Source organism: Zootoca vivipara, chromosome 2 (assembly GCF_965207765.1).
Source record: "Zootoca vivipara chromosome 2, rZooViv2.hap1.1, whole genome shotgun sequence".
NCBI lineage: Eukaryota > Metazoa > Chordata > Lepidosauria > Squamata > Lacertidae > Zootoca > Zootoca vivipara.
In genome coordinates, this window is record NC_142584.1 from 109,439,839 (window position 1) to 109,460,615 (window position 20,777).

The following is a 20,777-nucleotide window of genomic DNA, read 5'->3' on the forward strand; positions in this document are numbered from 1 at the left end:
AAAGGAGCCTCTTTCTTTATTTGCTGGAATAAGGAGACAAAAATGCCGAAGGAAGCAGAATATTTATAGTTTTTATGCTTCTTTGTTTACGGAGGAGGAGCACCGGGGCATCATTGCGCACGCGTCAGTCTTCCCAGAAGGTTGCATTTTGAGGAGAAAACTTGCTGAAGAGACTACAACTCCCAGACTCCACTGAGCCCAAAATTAGGAACGGAAGACTACCTCTCCCAGATCTTTGGCTTTTGCACCCCTGGAGTGGATCTGAAGTACCGGCCGCTGGAGGATGTTGCACTTTCGTTGCACGGGGAAGCTTCCTGCAAGAGCAGAAAAATGAAGTTGCAACTTGCGGAGGACTAAGGCGATGCATTGCTTGCAACGTCGTCGGCCAAACAAACAAACCACCCCAGAAGAGCGTCTGGTTCCATTTGCTGCTGAAGTTAAAGAAGGTTAAAAGCTTGTCCTGCCGGGGATATTTTGGGGAGGCGGGGGGGGGGGGCGAGATCATTCCTTTGTTTGCATCTGCCATGGGTTTGAGAGTAGATCGCTATGGAGCTCAGAAGAGTGGCTGCCCTTTTTAGGTCCCTGGAAGGATGGAAGGGGCAGAAAGCGAGCCAGGGAAGGGAACGGGGGGGGCGGGGGGCGGAGGGACGTGAAAGAAAGAGGTCTGATGAGAGCTTTGTGTTCAAACCGGTAGCGTAAAATAAAGGGTGGAAAGCTGGAGGGGACGGGGAGCTCAGTCAGTGCCAGACAAAGGAGCCATAGGAGTTTTTTGTGAGAGGCAGCGAGAAAGAGGAGAATGCATATTCCCATCGTAGGAGTCAACTCCAGGGGGGGCAGGGCACCCACAAAGGCAATGAGAAAATCCGACCGGCTGCAGTGCGCTGCCTCCGAGAGAGAGAGAGAGAGAGAGAGAGAGAGAGAGAAGCAGTTTAGCTCTGCTCTTCACAGCCAGCCGCCAAGGCACCCCTTTTCTGGAGGTGGGGGGCTCGGATGCAGAGGCACCCCTCCCCACGGAAAAGGGTGCCTCACTGGCTGTGGAGAGGAGGAGGAAGAGGAGTCGCTGCCTGCCGCCCTCCACCACAACACGGATGTGCAGTGTCACACGCGCTACGTGCAGGTGTGTGTGTGTGTGTGTGTGTGTGTGATGTCGCACGTCCAAATTGCAGCCGCAGGCACCCACATTCCCGAGGGCAAGATGGCGCCCCTGATTCCCATCACCTGCCTTTGGGGTTCCTTCCAACTCTACGATCCCATTATTCTGATATATATTATCACCTTGCCTACAAAGGTCCGTATAGTTAAAGCTATGGTTTTCCCAGTAGTGATGTATGGAAGTGAGAGCTGGACCATAAAGAAGGCTGATCGCCGAAGAATTGATGCTTTTGAATTATGGTGCTGGAGGAGACTCTTGCGAGTCCCATGGACTGCAAGAAGATCAAACCTATCCATTCTGAAGGAAATCAGCCCTGAGTGCTCACTGGAAGGACAGGTCGTGAAGCTGAGGCTCCAATACTTTGGCCACCTCATGAGAAGAGAAGACTCCCTGGAAAAGACCCTGATGTTGGGAAAGATTGAGGGCACTAGGAGAAGGGGACAACAGAGGACGAGATGGTTGGACAGTGTTCTTGAAGCTACGAACATGAGTTTTACCAAACTGCGGGAGGCAGTGGAAGACAGGAGTGCCTGGCGTGCTCTGGTCCGTGGGGTCACGAAGAGTCGGACACGACTAAACGACTAAACAACAACATACCTTGGTTTAAGTACACAATTGGTTCCGGAAGTCTGTACTTAACCTGAAGTGTACTTAACCTGAAGCGAACTTTCCCATTGAAAGTAATGGAAAGTGGATTAATCCGTTCCAGACAGGTCCGCGGAGTACTTAAACTGAAAGTACTCAAACCGAAGCATACTTAAACCGAGGTATTATCATATATTATCATCCTCTATATTACCGTGTTTTCCCGAAAATAAGACACTGTCTTATATTTATATTTCCTCAAGAAGACACAGTATGGCTTATTTTCAGGAGGTGTCTTATTCCAGCGTGAAGGAGGGCAGCGAGCTGTTGCCAGGAGACGCCCATGTCTTATTTTCGGGGTATGGCTTATATTGCGCAAATGCTTAGAAATCCTGCTACGGCTTATTTTATGGGTATGTCTTATTTTCAGGAAAACAGGGTATCATACAGTATATTATCATCCTGCACTTAAGAATACAGTGGTACGTCTACTTACAAATAACTCTACTTACCGTGCTTCTCCTAAATTAAGACGTGCCTCTAAAATAAGCCATGGCACGATCTTTTGAAGGCCAAAAAATGTAAGACATCCCCCCAAAATAAGACGTGTTGGGGGAGCCAGCGGGACGACCCAGAGCGAGCCGGCAAATGCAGCAGCGCGCGCTGCGCCGAGCCCCAGCACAGCGGGAGCCCCAGCACAGCGACGCGCGGAGCTCCGGCTGAACGGGCCCCAGGACCCGGCAGCGGGCGGCACGCAAAGCCGCAGGACCCGGCAGCAGCCCCAGCCGCGCCGCGCTGCACTGCGTGAAGCCCAGGGACCCAGCAGCGGGTCCTGGGGCTTCGCGCGGCACGGCTGAGGCTGCTGGCTCCTGCCGGGTCCTGCGGCTTCGCGCGCCGCCCGCTGCCGGGTCCCTGGGCTTCACGTGGTGCGGCGCGGCTGGGGCTGCTGCCGGCTCCTGCCGGCTCCTGCGGCTTCGCGCGCCGCCCGCTGCCGGGTCCCTGGGCTTCACGCGGTGCGGTGCGGCGCGGCGCGCGAAGCCGCAGGACTCGGCAGGAGCCGGCAGCAGTCCCAGCCGCGCCGCGTGAAGCCCAGGGACCCGGCAGCGGGCTCAGCGGGCGGCGCACGAAGCCGCAGCACCCGGCAGGAGCCGGCAGCAGCCCCAGCCACGCCGCACCGCACCGCACCGCGTGAAGCCCAGGGACCCGGCAGCGGGCGGCGCGCGGCGGCGCAGGAGCCAGCAGCAGCCTCAGCCGCGCCGCACGAAGCCCCAGGACCAGGCAGCGGGCTCAACGGGCGGCGCGCGAAGCCACAGGACCCAGCAGCGGGCGGCGCGCGATGCTGCAGGACCCGGCAGGAGCCGGCAGCAGCCACAGCCGTGCCGCATGAAGCCCTGGGACCCAGCAGCAGGCTCAGCGGGCGGTGCAAGAAAGCCCCGTACCATACGTAACAATAAGACATCCCCCGAAAATAAGCCACGATGTATTTTTTTAAAAGAAAAATAAATATAAGACGTGTCTTATTTTAGGAGAAACACGGTATACTCCTGGGCTGCATCAATAGGAGTATAACATCTAGATCAAGGGAGGTAATAGTACCACTGTATTCTGCTCTGGTCAGACCTCACCTGGAATACTGTGTCCAGTTCTGGGCACCACAGTTCAAGAAGGATACTGACAAGCTGGAACGTGTCCAGAAGAGGGCAACCAAAATGGTCAAAGGCTTGGAATCGATGCCTTATGAGGAACGGCTTAGGGAGCTGGGTATGTTTAAGCTGGAGAAGAGAAGGTTAAGGGGTGATATGATAACCATGTTCAAATATATAAAAGGATGTCATATAGAGGAGGGAGAAAGATTGTTTTCTGCTGCTCCAGAGAAGCAGACATGGAGCAATGGATTCAAACTACAAGAAAGAAGATTCCACCTAAGCATTAGGAAGAACTTCCTGACAGTAAGAGCTGTTCGACAGTAGAATTTGCTGCCAAGAAGTGTGGTGGAGTCTCCTTCTTTGGAGGTCTTTAAGCAGAGGCTTGACAGCCATCTGTCAGGAATGCTTTGATGTTGTTTCCTGCTTGGCAGGGGGTTGGACTAGATGGTCTTTGTGATCTCTTCCAACTCTATGATTCTATGAAATCAAGAACAAATAGATTAAAAAACAGTTTTTATCCAAGAGCTATAACCATCCTAAATGCTGTAACTAAATAATATGATCTTGGGAGTTGCGATGTGTGTGTATGTATGTATGTGTATATGTGGTTGTAATTGTTTTTGTTTTTATGGGACGGCATTCAATTTCGTTGTACTATGTACAATGACAATTAAGATATATCTATCTATCTCTCTCTTTCTCTATAAGGCGACTCTAATTTCCCTGCCACCACACATTTATTACTGTGTTCGTTTCCCTCCACTTTTTAAAATCTTTATTTTTCCTGACATGCCTTTTTCACCCAGGCTTGGGAGTTTATCCTGTCTCTGTTTTGCTTTTTTCACCCTACAGATGGCTCAGGCGGGAAAGCATTTGTGCCCTACCTGCGGGAAAGGTTTTGCTTGCAAGTCATGGCTCGTCACCCACGAGAGAACACACACGGGAGAGAGGCCTTACAAATGCTCGGAGTGCGGGAAGTCTTTTGCAGACAGGTCGACCTGTACAAAACACGAGAGAATACACACCGAGGAAAAACCCTATAGATGCTCGGAGTGTGGGAAATGTTTCCGTAGGAAAGCAGAGGCTGTGGTGCACGAGAGGACTCACACCGGAGAAAAGCCCTACAAATGTTCTGAGTGTGAGAAATGCTTTGCTCAGTGTTCTCAGCTGGCGGTCCATCGTAGGGTCCACACCGGGGAGAAGCCTTATAAGTGCTCGGACTGCGGAAAGTGCTTTGCTCACAAAGCGCACTTTGCGGACCACCAAAGGCGGCACACGGGCGAGAAGCCTTACGAATGTGCGGAGTGCGGCAAACGTTTCGTTCAGCAGTCACAGTTTGTGTGCCACCGGCGAGTCCACACGGGAGAAAAACCCTACAAGTGTTTCGAGTGTGGGAAATGTTTTCCTTACTACAAATCCTTCATGGGTCATCAAAGGTTGCACACGGGAGAGAAGCCTTACAAATGCATTGACTGTGGGAAGTGCTTTGCTCAACGGCCGCACCTCGTGAGCCACCGGATACGCCACACGGGCGAGAAGCGCCACGAATGCCCGGAGTGCGGGAAATGCTTCGCTGACCGTTCCGGCCTTACAGTCCACAAGAGAGTCCACACGGGAGAGAGGCCCTATAAGTGTTCCGAGTGCAAGAAATGCTTTGCTCAGCGTTCTCAGCTAGCAGTCCACCTGAGATTCCACACGGGAGAAAAACCCTTTCTGTGCCTGGATTGCGGGAAAGGTTTTGCTGATACCTCAAGCTTGGTGCAACACAAAAGGATACACTCCGGCGAGAAGCCCTACAAATGCTCACAGTGCGGGAAAGGTTTTGTGGGAGGTTCGGGCCTTAAAAGGCACCAGATGGTCCACACAGGAGTGAAACCTTGCGAATGCTCCGAGTGTGGGAAATGTTTCCCTTCCGGTTCGCATCTTGTGCGGCACAAGAGAATCCACATGGGAGAGAAGCCCTATAAATGTATGGAATGTGGGAAATGCTTCACGGATACCTCAGCTTATGTCTGCCACCTCCGGGTCCACACAGGAGAAAAACCCTACAAGTGCTCGGAGTGTGGGAAATGCTTTGCTTATAGTTCGGCATTTGCATACCACCAGCGAATCCACACGGGAGAGAAACCCTACCATTGCCCCGAGTGTAGGAAGTGCTTCTCCAACAGCACAGCCTTCTCTAGACACCGTGAAGCCCATTGCGGAGGGAAAGCCGAGGAAGGGGCACCAAGACATCATCACTGAGTCATTAAACCCACTTGGACAAAGTGAAATAGGACCTTGGGTCTCAAAGTCAGTAACAAAAACATTCTGAGAGAGAAAGAGAGAAACGTTTAAACAATGGCAAGGCACAAGGTGTGGCCGGAAAGTTCGGTGAATGGTCACAGAAATCGGGCAGCGAGAAAGGATCGAGCATACATACCTTACAGGTAGGCCCCCTCTGATACAAGGCACCGTTGACAACGTTCGTAGAACTGTTGGAAACTTCTGGAAAAGTCCTCTTTTCGTACTGCCTTCAGATCCCTCGTCACAGCAGCTTGGACGTGTGAAATGTTGGGAAATCTGTGCAGATTTCATTTTTGGAAAAAGAAAGAAATCCGGTGGGGCCAGATGAGGAGGAATATGGAGGGTGGGACGACTCAGTAACCTCAGTAACGATTTCACGCAGAATATGCAATTCTTCCGCCATCATTCGGACGGATGGACGCCAATCCCGCATCAGTAACTCACGAACTTTTGCCGCCGTTCTGCTCGTCGGCCGTCTGCCAGACATGAACCAGCTCAGACTTCCTTATCCATTGAGCTTCTCTGGTAGAGGGAAGAGAACAAAGGCTTGGTTACCTGGTCACTCCCAAGAGGAGCTAAGCCTAGCAGGACAGCTTACTCTATGCTTTTAACCCCTTACTTGAGCACGTGGTCCTTTTTCCCTGTCACCGCCTCTATCTGCCACAGCTACTTCCAGAAACAGATCACAATCTCCCCTCACCAAATATATGCCACAACCACACAAGCCCTCCATTCCCAGCTCCGGCCTAACTGCCCCCAAACTACCATTTTCCTGGCTTTCCAAACCCCTTAGCAACGGTTGCCGAGGTTGCCCCAAACTGTCTCACTATTAACTACTTGCAGACCTAACCTATTGAATAAGAGAACAAGAAGAACATATGCCTAAAGAAGATTGGGAAATGTTTATTGAATATATGGAGGAAAATTGTGTTTATTTTAAAACATGGGCAGCATTAAGATAAATTCAACAGTGTAAATACGTTTTGAAGGATGTAATAATGGAATACTGAATGGTTTAGTTTATATAAAATATGCAGGGATTTATGTTGTGCAAAATGAACCATGGAAAGAGAGGAAGGGAAGTCACTGACATTTTAAGGTTGCTGAAGTGAATATTCTAAAATGTAAAACAGAAATTCGATTCTAAAAAATTAAAACTACAAAACGGAAACGCCACAAACACAGATTCACATGCACCGCCTGCCAACAGAATTGTTCAAGAACGGCAATAATAAAAGCTAACGCTGGAGACCGCTTCGTGCCGGGTGTGAGTTTGCATGGGTGTGCCAAACTTTCCGTTTCCCTCCAGGAAATTATAATTCCCCCAGGAGTCTCAGCCTTCTCCGGTTCACGTTCAGCTTTAAATACCTGTAGATGGCGTTGCTGAGAGAAGGGTGGGGTGGGGAATCACCAGCAAATAGTTTTTCTCGCCCTCCCATAATACCAGAACGCGAGACCATGCAGTGAAGCTGAGTGTTGGAAGATTTGGGAGGACAGATTATTTATTCACACCACATACACTCAGAACTGTGGGATTTGCTCCCGCAACACGTCCACCAGCTTGGACAGCTCAGTTGGTTAGACTAGCATGGTGCTGATAACACCAAGGTTGCAGGTTCGATCCCCGGACAGATGCATATTCCTGCATTGCAGGGGGTTGGACTAAATGATCCCCGGGGTGCCTTCCAGCTATGAGATAAAGCTTTAAAACTCCCAGAAACTCCAGCGGGTGCAGAATGCAGCAGCGAGGCTCCTCACGGGGTCCTTGCCATGGGAGCATATTCACCCAGTCCTTTACCAGCTGCACTGGCTCCCGGTGGAGTACCGGGTCAGGTTTAAGGTGCTGGTTTAGACCTTTAAAGCCCTATGCGGACTAGGACCCTCATACTTACGGAACCACCCCACAGAGGACCCTAAGGTCCATGAATAATAACAATTTAAGGGTCCCAGGCCCTAAAGAGGCCAGATTATCCTCCACCAGGGCCAGGGCCTTTTCAGTGATGGCTCCGACCTGGTGGAATGTTCTGTCCCATGAGACTAGGGCCCTGCAGGACTTGATCTCCTTCCGCAGGGCTTGTAAGACAGAGTTATTCCACCTGGCCTTCAATTTAGCCTCATCCTCCATTCCTTTTTCCCTTCCCTTTTTCTATGAAGAAACCCTTCTGGGCCCCCACATTTAAATTCTTCCCTGGTCTCCTTGCTGGCCTTAGCAAGACTAACTTGGCCAGTTAGCCCTGGCGATGCTACATTTATATTGTATTTTATGCTGTTTTAAGCTGTTTTTAAGTCGTTTTTAATCAATGTTTTGTATTTGTTGTTAGCCGCCCTCAGCCCAGTTTCTAAACCAGGAAGGGCGAGGTATAAAAAGTATTTTATTATTATTATTATTGGGGGGGTTGAACAATTTCAGAGAGGAGGAGGATAAGGCTATCTTCCAGAGATGGCAAGCCTCTGAGCACAGTTGCTGGGAATCGCCAGTGGGAAGAGGGCTGTTGTACTCGTGCCCCACTTGCAAGCTTCCCATGGGCCTCTGGCTGATCATCGGGATAACAGGATGCTGGTCTGATCGAGGAGATCTGTTCCTGTGTTCCGAGGTCATACCCATACCATACCATCAGGCTTCCTCAGCCTCGGCCCTCCAGATGTTTTTGGCCTACAACTAGCAAGAGGGAGCTGGGTATGTTTAGCCTGGAGAAGAAAAGGTTAAGGGGGTGATATGATAGCCATGTTCAAATATATAAAAGGATGTCATATAGAGGAGGGAGAAAGGTTGTTTTCTGCTGCTCCAGAGAAGCGGACATGGAGCAATGGATTCAAACTACAAGAAAGAAGATTCCACCTAAACATTAGGAAGAACTTCCTGACAGTAAGAGCTGCTCGGCAGTGGAATTTGCTGCCAAGGAGTGTGGTGGAGTCTCCTTCTTTGGGGGTCTTTAAGCAGAGGCTTGATAGGCATATGTCAAGAATGCTTTGATGGTGTTTCCTGCATGGCAGGGGGTTGGACTGGATGGCCCTTGTGGTCTCTTCCAACTCTATGATTCTATTATTCTAAGACCAGCGGTCAGGGATGATGGGAATTGTAGTCTCAAAACATCTGGAGGGCCGAGGTTGAAGAAGCCTGCCATACATTTAAGCACAGCCAACGCACACTCGAAGCACATAACTTTCCTCAAAGAATCCTAGGAACTGTAGCTTGTTAAGGGTACCGGGAATTGTAGCGCTGCGAGGAGGAAGCTACAGGTGGATTTTCTTAAACCAGAGACTCTCAGAGAGGTATTTAGAAATACTGAGAAGCGGTACAGGGAATTCCTTCTGTTGAGGTCTGGGTGGAGGAACTGCAAGAAGAGACTCTGGGCTAATTAGATTCCTGTCCCCACTCTCGGCAACTTGATCTATAGCTGCTTTAAGGTGGATCTGGACATGCAGGGACAGGGTAGTCTGTACAAGTTGAAATTCTTCCTGCCATACCACCTTTAAAGGTATATGAGCTCAAGCAAAAGAAGAAGATTATGACGACACCTGTTGTACGTAGCTTCTTTTTCCATTTTTGCATGCGGACGTAAATATTTCAAAAACCTGCCACAAAAGGGAGCCACCAAACTTTCTGTGGTATTATTTTTTTATTTGTACTGTACATGGATGCTTTAGTTGAGATTCCTGCACTGCAGGGGGGCTGGACTAGATGAAAACTTGGGGTCCCTTCCAATTCTGTGATTCTACGATTTGATTCCATTTATAGACACTCTTCCTACTGAAAACCCACCGAGGCTGAAAAATGGCTTGGGAACCTTTCATGGAGCTATGAAGAAAAATTGCTGGAATGCTTCCTTCTTTCGGGGAAGTGATAAGAAACAAGGGGAGGGATCATAGCTGCCAAGTTTTCCCTTTTCTCGCGAGGAAGCCTATTCAGCATAAGGGGAAATCCCTTTAAAAAAGGGATAACTTGGCAGCTATGGGAGGGATCTCCTTCCTGGGATTCAGCACCTCAGCTGGGATCTGTACCCTACCCAGAAGTAGGGCCGGATCTTCTGCCCAGAGAAGGAGGCTCCCGTAAAAGAAAAGATCAGCTCATCTCTGTCCGTATCAAAGAATTCCACAAGTCCCTCTTCATAGTCGAGGGTCACACGGATATTCCTGGGGTCTTGCCCCAAGGCCAAAGGGGTCTGTTTGGGGGAGGTAAACGCTACAAGTTCACCCATTATCGCCCCCACAGCCCAGATTCCCTCGCTGGGAATCAGCCTGAAGCTGCCCTTTCCTTTCCTCCTGACGGACTCTCGTGCTACCCCCACAGCCCACATCGCCCCGGTGCCTTCGTTCTCCACCTCCACTTCCCATAAATGTCTTCCGGAAGTGAATCGCTCGTGGCCCAACACACAGGGCCCAACATCAAATCTCCCCGGTTTGTCAGGCAGGGTCTGGTCTTCCTCTGCCTTCCTCACAGTTTTTAGGTCCTCGGAGAGAATGAGGCGGCGATGTGCTGTGTCTGGATCCAGAGTCACCATCACTGTAGGAGAAAGAGCAGATGAGGAAGGAAGAAAAGAAGAGAAGAAAGGAAGAGGTTGAATGAGTGATGTCACAGAAAGAATCCACTTCCGTTTATGAAGACATTTTTTTAAAAAAAACCACCCCTCCTCCTTCCAGGCTGAAATATACTCGGAATCCTGATTTCATGCTCTTTATTGCAACTTGTAAAACAGTGAATGAATCTTTCCCCAATCTTTCTGCTATACATTATTTACACAACGGGCCCCACATGATTGGCTAATTCTGGGCTGCTCCTGTTGGCCAATCAGGTTGTGGATTCACTTCCTCCAGAAGCCTGATTGGCTGCTCCTGCAGGCCAATAAGGTCGCTGATTCTCTTCCACCTGGAGCTGGATTGGGTGGCTCCTGAAGACCAGTCAGATTGCTGCATTCTGGATCCTATTGTTCTAGGATTCGGCTCAGTACATAACACCGGCTTTTGCCTGAATCTGTTTCAGGAGACCTTAGCAAAGAGTGGAAAAATCACTGGCTGATGAAATCACCGGCTTTTGTGATACCTCCAAAATAGAACTGCCCAGGTGTTGTATAAATTTTGATACCAGGCCTTTGGGGATGGAAGGCGAAAACAGAATGTCTTTTCCATTTAATGTCTATGTACTGCATGGTCTAATTGGATGGAGCTGTTTTTAAACCTCCCTAGAACTGAATGGTGAAGTCACGTGGATATTGTGGGCTGTTTCGCACAAAACTCTCATGGCTCATCCACACCCCGCTTCTTCCGTGTCTAGAAAACACAGATCCAAGAGGTATTCTGCTTGGCCTGTGGTTTCTAGGCATGGGTGCAAGCGGTTTTCCATTCACCCTGCCACTTTCCCCAGGAAAAATCCGCTCTTTACCGCTGTGTCGGAGCAAACATCAGTCCACAGAAAACCCAATTGACGTTTGCTCCGATTCGGTGGTAAAGAGTGTTTTTTCCCCCAGAGGGAAGACTGCAGGACAAGCAGAAGTGTGGACAAGCCATAAGCCAAACCATAGCTTAGTGCAAGCGGCTTTGCATGAACGTTCCCTAGAGAGGAGACTGTTACTACTACTACTAATTTATTTATACCCTGCCTTTCTGGCTGGGTTTCCCCAGCCACTCTGAGTGGTGCCCAACAGAATGTTAAAAACACAATAAAACATCAAACATTAAAAACTTCCCTAAACAGGACTGCCTTCAGATGTCTTCTAAAAGTAAGATAGTTGTTTATTTCCTTGGCATCTGAAGGGAGGGCATTACACAGAGCAGGCACCACTACCGAGAAGGCCCTCTGTCTGGTTCCCTGTAACTTGGCTTCTCGCAGTGAGGGAACCGTCAGAAGGCCCTCGGTGCTGGATCTCAGTGTCCGGGCTGAACGATGGGGGTGAAGATGCTTCTTCAGGTATACTGGGCCAAGGCCGTTTAGGGCTTTAAAGGTCAGCACCAACACTTTGAATTGTGCTCAGAAACATACTGGGAGCCAATGTAGGTGTAATATGGTCTCCGCGACCACTCCCGGTCACTAGTCTAGCTGCCGCAGACTGAGGCCACTGCTCTCCCTTAGTCTTCCTGTTATGCTGCTATCTGTTAAACCATGGTTTGGCGTGTTGCACAAACCCAGGCTCATCTCCTCCAGACCAACCATGAACTGTAAACCCAATAACATACCTTGGTTACAGTTCACGGCTCATACCCTAGCGTAGGGATTGGGGTAAATTGCGCCACATGTGCAATTTACATGATTCCCATGAAAGCAAATAGTAACATCTCATTTGGCCCTCTTACACAGCTAGCCCCCTTGAAATCATCTCAGGCACCACCTCCCATCTCATCTGACCAGGAAAATTACCTTTGTACAGTGCAGGCTCCAGGAATTCCAAGGACTCTGTTATGTGGAGGAAAGAATTATCCATTTATTCAGATACATTTGGCAATGTCACATTGCATGTAAATCCAGCACCTGATAAAAGACTCCCATGGACACTGTCGCTACATCCCTCCCCTCCCTCTCTCTCACCAACATCAGATGTGGAGCACCCACAGACATCTGTATCCATTGGCCTTCCAGAGTTGTTCCCAGTAAGGTAAAAAAAAAAAGGTAAAGGACCCCTGGACGGTTAAGTCCAGTCAAAGGCGACTATGGAGTTGTGGCGCTCATCTCACTTTCAGGCCGAGGGACCCGGCGTTTGTCCACAGACAGCTTTCTAGGTCATGTGGCCAGCAGGACTAAACCGCTTCTGGTGCAATGGAACGCCGTGACAGAAACCAGAGCGCATGAAAATGCCGTTTCCCTTCCCGCCGTGGTGGTACCTATTTATTTACTTGCACTTGCATGCTTTCGAACTGCTAGGTTGGCAGGAGTTGGGACAGGGCAACGGGAGCTCGCTCTGTCATGGGAATTCAAACTGCTGACCTTGTTCCCAGTACCTTTAAATGTCTCCACAGCAATTCCTAAAGCAGAGCTGCAGTCTGAGTAAACTCCAACTGCCTCTTCCAATCCAGGAGAAAGCTCAATTGCATCCCTTACTTGTTCCTTTTCATATCTGGAAGGGAAGATGGTTAACATTTAAGGGATGGCTAGGGACTACTGCTTCCTCCACCACCTGCCGTGCTGAAGCCTGGCATGTAGTTGAGAGTAGATCTTACTCGTGAGTTGGTGCCTCAGCCTGCCATTTGAACATGATGCTCCTTTACAAGAAAATGCTGCTCTAGTTGAATTCATGGTTAAATGGAGAAACGAGATAACCTTCCTCCTGGTTGGGTTCGTAGTTAAGTACGAACCCTGTGTCTGATGTCTCAATTGCTCAGTTTGTGGGGTGCTGCAAAACATGGGGTTTCCACTGCAAAACAACTGCAACAGTTTGGCACCCCTTAGGAAGGGATCCCAAATTTTGCAGGGTTTTCGCTAAAAACAACAACAACAACCCTGCAAAACTTTGGCACAGGTTTGGAGACAATCCCAATTTTGGGGGTTAATTTTCCTCGCAGGGTCTGGAAACCAAGCCTTAAGAGGAACAGTTGAGGGAGTTGGGTACGTTTAGCCTGAAGAAGAGAAGACTAATATCGGAAGGGCTGTCAAAATGGAAGATGGACCAAACTTGTTCTCTGCTGCTCCACAGAGTAGGACCCAAACCAATGGATTCAAATTCAGGAATGAATGAGTTTAGGAATACAACTGACTGGAGTATAAGCTTTTGGGTCATGTGGAAGGTGGTCCTGCTTTCAGTATCAAGCAACAGGCATCTTCAGAGAGTTGCCATTTGCCCCGTTTGTGTTCCTCAGCAACGCTGAGGTAGAAATCTAGCACTTGACAGTGCTCCACAGAAATGTGTTTGTTTGCTTTTAAAATGGGATTGAAACTCTTTCCCACCAGAGATGAAATGCAAAAGAGGCTAAGAGAAAGCCACATACCTGCTCAAGTCGCTCCTGATGTCCTGAAACAGAGAAATGGGTCTCAGTTACACAGCCAGCTCACACACTGGCCTGATCTTTGCTGTTGTGCAGAGTCATTTCCCCCTTCCTTCTATGGAAGAACTAGGGCCTGAGGTGAAGGACAAAATGGAAGTCTGTCCTCACTCCACATTCTGGTGAAGGGTGGCTTAAAAATCTAATAAATACCGTACTAAGTAGTCATAATAAGTGATAACATTTGTTCCATGATGAGATTATGATGATGGAAAGAAAGCCCAGCTCTAATCCTTAATAGCGCACCAGTGTCCAAAATGGCAGGTTATATTTTCCTAAATAGGGCTGAGAGGCAGCAGGCCTACATTTCTTGGTCTCAAGTCTCACCTGTAGGAATCCACAGACCGGCTGCTGGCACTTCTCCTCCATCTCGACGATCATATCGTTGAGGCGGGAGATCTCCTTGGAGAGCCTGCTGACGTTTTCTTGCTGCCTCTTATTGATCTCTCTCTTCAGTTCTTCCTTCTGGGTCAGCTTGAGGTGCACCATTTTTTCGAGCAATCTGCTCATCCGGTGAAAGGAAGACTTGACTTTCATTGTCTCTGCTTCTAGCTTAGCCTAGGAGGCAAACATACAAAGAGTGAAATGGGAGGGGGGGGACCAGGTGGAAGATGAGGATCATTCATGGAGAATGCGTGAGTATTGGGAAATGGTTTTCCCAGCCACTCTGGGTGGCTCCCAACAGAATATTAAAAACACGACAAAACATCAGACGTAAAAAAAACTTCCCTAAGTTTTTGTTTTACAGAGGTATCATTGAAACTGTTCTCTGTAACTCTATTACTGCCACGTATGGCACAGCCTCCAAGATAGACAAGAAAAGGCTCCAACGAGCAGTAAGAATTGCAGAAAGGGAAATTGGTACTAGTTTGCCTTCAATAGAGACACTTATGCTATATGAGCTAGGAAGAGAGCAGAGGGAATTTTCGCAGATCCTTTGCATCCCGGTCATCATCTGTTCGATTTACTTCCTTCTGGACGTCGCTACAGGACTCTATACACAAAAACGGCTAGGCACAGGGAAAGTTTTTCCCCATCAAATTGTTAAATTTGTAGTTGTGTAGCGGAAAGGGAGGCCAGTTATGGGTGGGGTTCCTTTGCTGTGCTATTGTATTGTGAGTGGAACAGTGATTGTATAAGGTACGTTTACATTGCAGTGTAGTCGAAGCAAAATTCCAAGTATGTTGGTACTTGGCCAATAAATTATTCCTATTCCTATTCCTATTCCTATTCCTATTCCTATTCCTATTTCCATTCCCATTCCCATTCCCATTCCCATTCCCATTCCCATTCCTATTCCTATTCCTAAACAGGGCTGCCTTCAGAAGTGCTCACTTTGGATCTGCCTGTGGTTCAGCAACATTTGACTAGCCTTGCCTCCCACCCCACTGGTTTCTCCATGCGACATTGTGGATTTTTGAGGGGGTTTCTGAGACCTTTCACAGATGCCACATAAGTTTACAGTGGGCATGCTGCCTCCCCGAAGCTCTGCATTGCTGACCTCCAGGTGTATGCCATAATAACAACAAAGCAGTACCAGACATTCTTGGCTTCCCAGCTCTTCGGCCAACACACGGTCCTCAAGATTCTTTCTCATGAGCTCCACAGACTTCCGGTGGCCCTCGATTTCTTCCTAAACAAACAGAAAATGCACAACATCATGTTGTCAAGTGAGCAAAATGCCATTGTTTCCAGGGAGGGACAAGGGATGCCCACTAAACTCTTTTTTTATTTTATTTATACTTTTCAGATATTTACATTTCACTGATCTTACAATCATTTTGACATCTAAAAACTTGACTTCCTCCCCCCTTCTTCTGTGGTTCCTTGAATTTATTTTTAATATCTTCTGCATATCCAAATTAACTTACTTTTCTCATTTATTTATCTTCTTTATAAATATACTCTTATGTAGCTGCAGGTTATTACAATACCCCTGCCAGTGTTTTTATCTGCAAACATTCAATAAACCATTTCCATTCTTTTATAAAAAGTTTATCTTGATTTCTTATTCTACCGGTAAGTTTTGCCATTTCTGCATATTCCAAAAGTTTTTGTATCCATTCTCCCTTTGCTGGGACTTCTGCTTCTTTCCATTTTGGGGCAAGTGGCATTCTTGTTGCTGTACTCGCATACATAAAGAAATTTCTATACAATTTAGGTAATTCTATCCCTCTAATTCCCAAGAGAAAGGCTTCTGCTTTAAAAAAAACACCACACACACGTTATTTTAAATATCCTTTTCATTTCATTGTATATCATTTCCCAGTAAGCCTTAACCTTACTACAAGACCACCACATATGATAAAAAGAGCTTTCTTTCTCTTTACATTTCCAACACTTACTTGATTTAGTTTTATACATTTTTGCCAGTTTACTCGGTGTTAGATACCATCAATATATCACTTTCATATGATTTCCTCTTAAACCATAGCATGCTGTAAATTTAATATCCCTATACCACAATTGTTCCCGTGCTTCCATGTCAATATTATGACCAATATCTATTGCCTAATGTATCATTGAGGAATTTACTTGCTCATCCTTTGTCACCCATTCCAACAATATTTTATACATTTTAGACAGCACTTTTACGTTACATTCCAACGCCCACTGAACTCCCGAGCCCTTCCCTACCAAACTGCAATTTCAGGAGTGTAGGGAAAGGGGAAGAAACAGATGAAAAGGCAAAGCTATTTGGAAACTGAAGGGTTTAAGTGGTGGATCTGATTTCTAAAGAAGAGAGACAGACCACAGAGGAGGAAAATGTTAAAGGACAGGTGGAGAACTTGTGACTTTTCAGATGTTCAGCTACAGTTTCCATCATCCCTGACCACTGGCCATGCTGGCCTGGGGTTGATGGCCTTGTCCCAGTATACCTGAAGGAGCGTCTCCACCCCCATCATTCAGCCCGGGCAATGAGGTTCGGCGCCGAGGGCCTTCTGGCGGTTCCCTTCCTGCGAGAAGTGAGGTTACAGGAAACCAGGCAGAGGGCCTTCTCTGTGGTGGCACCCACCCTGTGGAACATCCTTCTATCAGATGTCAAGGAAATAAACAACAATATGACTTTTAGAAGACATCTGAAGGCAGCCCAGTTTAGGGAAGCTTTTAATGTTTGATGTTTTGTTGTGCTTTTAATTCTGTTGGGAGCCACCCAGAGTGGCTGGGGGAACCCAGCCAGATGGGTGGGGTATAAGTAATATATTATTAATTCATCATCATCATCATCATCATCATTGGTAGAATCCAACAACCTCAAATCCAGTTTCCCTATCCTTGTAATAAAGGTTTATTGGCCAGCATGTCATCTGGTCTATTATTATGTATTTATCTATCATTACTTTGTTCATTTTGCTTGTCAAATGTTATAGTGATTTCATTTACTTGCTTACTGACTTACAAAATTTATATTACACACACCCCTGACTGTAAAAAACAAAAAAACAAAAACCCACCTCTAGGTACTTTACAACAATAGAAAACTTTTAAAATTGCCAAACAATGGATAAAAACTATTAAACTATTCAAAAGTTGATTAAAATCAACAGTGGTTAAAAATATTTAATCTTGTCAGCCTCTGTGTGCCTGGATTTTGTGTATCTGCATATCTTGTGCAAGCACACAATTGGGTTTCCTGGTTTGGAACCGCAAACAGCAGTCAGGAGGAAATCAACACTCACATGCAAATGTTTGGCAGGATGTGTTATATATAACATTCTGTGAACATGAACCGATTAAGTTCTCAACACTGCGAATGGTGCTACTGGGTCAGAAGTCCAGAGCCTCCACCCAGCAGAACCAACAAGGTGGCCCCCAAATGCAGCAGAGATTGAAAATGAGGTTGATGATCAAACAGGACCCAAGAGGCTACAATCTGTTTGGAAAGATTAATTTTAAATACAGTATATTCCTGCGTATAAGACTACTTTTTAACCCAGGAAAATCTTCTCAAAAGTCAGGGGTCGTCTTATACGCCGGGTCGTATTTCTTATACAGTGAGTATATCCCAAACTCTATATTTTAACTGGAAAAGTTGGGGGTCGTCTTATACGCCCAGTCGTCTTATACGCCGCAATATACGGCATCAGCAGAAGAGCAGTGAGTGCGTTACAGCCGATGAAAGATACCAGCGTTACAATGTCAAAGAGAAATCAACAGCACGTTGCACACAGATGGAACTTGGAGAAAAGAGAGTACAGTATAAAGTGGTGATTGCAATACAGTATGCAAGATTAAAATTAACTGCATCTTATCCATTTCTGAATCCTACACTGGACCATAGCTGCCAAGTTTTCCCTTTTCTCGCGAGGAAGCCTATTCAGCATAAGGGAATTTCCCTTAAAAAAAGGGAGAACTTGGCAGCTATGCACTGGACTAGCTGTTTAGGGAAGTTTTTAATGTGTGATATTTTAATGTCTTTTAATCTTTGTTGGAAGCCACCCAGAGTGGCTGGGGAAACCCAGTCGGATGGGCGAGGTACAAATAAATTATTATTATTATTATTATTATTATTATTATTATTATTATTATTATTGAACACTACCAATCCTCTAGTTAAAGTTTACTACTTATCCCAAACCTGGCCTTTTACTTTACGAACATAGTGAAATTCCTAGAAACTTGCTCCTGTGTTCTTAGATATATGCTACTAGAGATCATTCTGGCATCCAAGGGGGAAAAACAAAGAGAAAGTTGGTCCAGGTAGAATTACCCCCCAAAAAAGTGTTTTAATAAAAAATTGTGAAGCAGGAACAAAATTCTATATCATCTGTTCAAAGCTGTCCGTAGCCTGAAGCTCAGGGTGGTGGTGGGGGGACGACACGACGACGACGACAAACATTTCTGTGTCATGATGAGAAGCAAAATCTTCCAGAAACTAGTTACAAAAATTAATGGAAGCTGCACAAAACGTATGCAGAAAGTTCAGCGCAGACACTGAATCCTAAACCTGTGAGAAATTTTTATAAGCAGTAGGAATGGAATCTAAAAGAAAAGTTTATTCTGTGTGTGTTGCAGAGGAGAGATATACAGCACAAAAGGACATTAGAAAAATTTGCTGGTGTGGAAAAGAGAGAAAGCTAAGAGTTGCTTGGGAAGAGGGACGGTTACTCTGGGAATTATAGATCTGTGAGGAGAATAGAACAACATCACTATTGTTGTAAGCCCAAAAATGGCTTATCTTCTGAGTTAGCCAATAAAACTCAGAGACAAGAGGAGTTAGGAGTCCATTATGTTTATTGCAAAGCAATAAGGTTACAGTCGAATCTGCAACCCCGCCCAAAGGTCGGACAGGAATTTATAACATTTCAGACAAAGGATTTTGATTTAACCAATCACATAAAGCATTAAATCATTTTATATTTAATATTCATCATTATCTCATTTCATATTTAATACGTATGTCATTACCTAATCTAATACGCATGCGCAATAAGCATCGCTAACTAAACTTTGCTTCTTACCGTGATCTGTTACATATTGTTAATTTGCATGTATGGGAACCTGTGTTACGTGTGGATGCAACAATTTATGTTCTAGTTTATGAATTGCTTCTTTGTGATTGACGTATTAGCTGACCTTCTATCCCAGTAGGGACGGCTTCTTGCTGAATCATCAGTTTCTTTAAAGCAACAGGTTACCATAATTCACTAATATAAGCATATTCTAGGATTTATAGGGATTAACATTATCATCTTAATTGGGGCCCTTTGGGCCCCTGCTACACTATCAGCACCCTTAACCGCAATTCCACGATTCTTTGAGGGAAACCATGACTGTTCAGTCTTCTGCTTTATTCATTTTGATTGATTTGTTGCATTTAAACCACATTTTTATCCACATTGCTTATGGTGAAGCACGTGGTTCTTTACCAAAGGTGTCGTGGACTTTGAAGACGCTCAAACTCAGGATGAAAAGGAGAAATGGGCTAAGAGGAAGGTATGCTTAGCTAACCCTCACCGTGATCAACTCTCGCCCGGAAACCTAGGTCCCCACTGCGGAAGGACGTGTGGATCCAGAATTGGCCTCCATAGACACTTACGGACCCACTTGCCTACACCCATGCATAGATCTACCAAAATTATTGAAAAGCATCGAAAGTACTCAATTAACAGAGGTTCTGTTCCCAAGGGCGTACCCACCATGCGGCAAGTTAGGGCAGCTGCCCTACTCTAGAAGCAGGGCTGGTGGGCAGAGGCGGAGCACAGCCCGGCGGAGCGCGAGTTCGCCATTCCCGCCGCACCGCGCCGCACCCTCCCTCCAGCTCCCCGGCGCGCCCTCAGGCAAGGCCAAGCACGGCGGGGAACCAGGGAGCGCGGCGCGGTGGGCGGGAACGCCGAACTCGCGCTCCGCTGGGCTGGGCTCCGCCTCCGCCCACCAGCCCTGCTGCTAGGGAGGGGCACAGCCCGGCGGAGCGCGAGTTCGCCGTTCCCGCCCACTTTGTGGCCCCTCCCCTTCCGTGCCTTGGCCCCTCCCCTTGCCCCCCCTAGTTTTGATCCTGGGTACGCCCATGTCTGTTCCCCTCCCACAGAAGCCTCCCCCCCCCCGTAATGTCCTCTCTTTGGGGTCATCCCAAAAAATCTCGAGGACTACATGTGTTTCTTCCCTAACCTTCTGTCATGGTGAATGCCATTACCTTGTAGCCTGGGGCAGCTTCCTCTGCAGGGACCACATTGTGTCCTCGATGCTCTGTGGCTCTGTCGCAGACCAAGCAGATGAGGGATTCATGGTCTTTGCAGAAGAGCTTCAGGGGCTCATGGTGATTCTCGCACATTTCCATCTCCTCCTCTTCCAAACCTCTCCCCAACAGACAGCAGCAGCAAGAACAACAACAACAATTCTTAACTCAAGCTCTTTTCGATGCAACAAGAGCCTGGCATTTCCCTTTGTGCAACCGACACCGGATGGCGGAGGAATCTCACTGTGAGCAGCACTAAGCAACTGAAAAAACAAGTTTTTTTGTTTCACTTTCAGGTTTCCTGACCAAGAATTATATAACTAGTGGGGTGGGGCGTGTTTGTCACTTAGGGAATTTCTCTTTTAGGAAAGCAGGGAAAATCCTGCTTACAATCAGATGCAGTGGGAGGTGCTGTTTGATTTTGGGTGTCACGGAAGGGCAGCAGATCTGTTATTTAATTTTG

General features: G+C 47.2%; 2 protein-coding genes across 2 annotated transcripts; one reads left to right on the forward strand and one right to left on the reverse strand.

The window, feature by feature from the left end:
• The first annotated feature begins 167 nt into the window (after positions 1-167).
• On the forward strand, positions 168-6,918 carry LOC132591568 (uncharacterized). Its single transcript, XM_060270719.2, has 2 exons — positions 168-446; positions 4,237-6,918. The coding sequence occupies exon 2, from the start codon at positions 4,237-4,239 to the stop codon at positions 5,626-5,628; it is 1,392 nt and encodes a 463-aa protein (XP_060126702.2). The 5' UTR covers positions 168-446; the 3' UTR covers positions 5,629-6,918.
• A 2,353-nt stretch (positions 6,919-9,271) lies between these two features.
• LOC118080996 (zinc finger protein RFP-like) lies at positions 9,272-20,577 on the reverse strand. Its single transcript, XM_035107086.3, has 7 exons — positions 20,273-20,577; positions 15,176-15,271; positions 13,966-14,196; positions 13,585-13,607; positions 12,601-12,716; positions 12,023-12,058; positions 9,272-10,174 (listed from the first exon to the last, which is right to left on the reverse strand). Exons 1-7 carry the CDS (start codon positions 20,414-20,416, stop codon positions 9,648-9,650), a joined length of 1,173 nt encoding a protein of 390 aa, XP_034962977.3. The 5' UTR covers positions 20,417-20,577; the 3' UTR covers positions 9,272-9,647.
• Between the last annotated feature and the right edge of the window lie 200 nt (positions 20,578-20,777).

Excerpts from the sequence above, each read along its gene's own strand:
- LOC132591568 (XM_060270719.2), top strand. The coding sequence starts at position 4,237 with ATGGCTCAGGCGGGAAAGCATTTGTGCCCTACCTGCGGGAAAGGTTTT.
- LOC118080996 (XM_035107086.3), bottom strand. The coding sequence starts at position 20,416 with ATGGAAATGTGCGAGAATCACCATGAGCCCCTGAAGCTCTTCTGCAAA. Across the intron at positions 15,272-20,272 it reads AAGCTGCCCCAGGCTACAAG|GAAGAAATCGAGGGCCACCG; the intron begins GTAATGGCATTC and ends CTGTTTGTTTAG. Across the intron at positions 10,175-12,022 it reads GGAGCCTGCACTGTACAAAG|TGATGGTGACTCTGGATCCA; the intron begins GTAATTTTCCTG and ends TTTCTCCTACAG.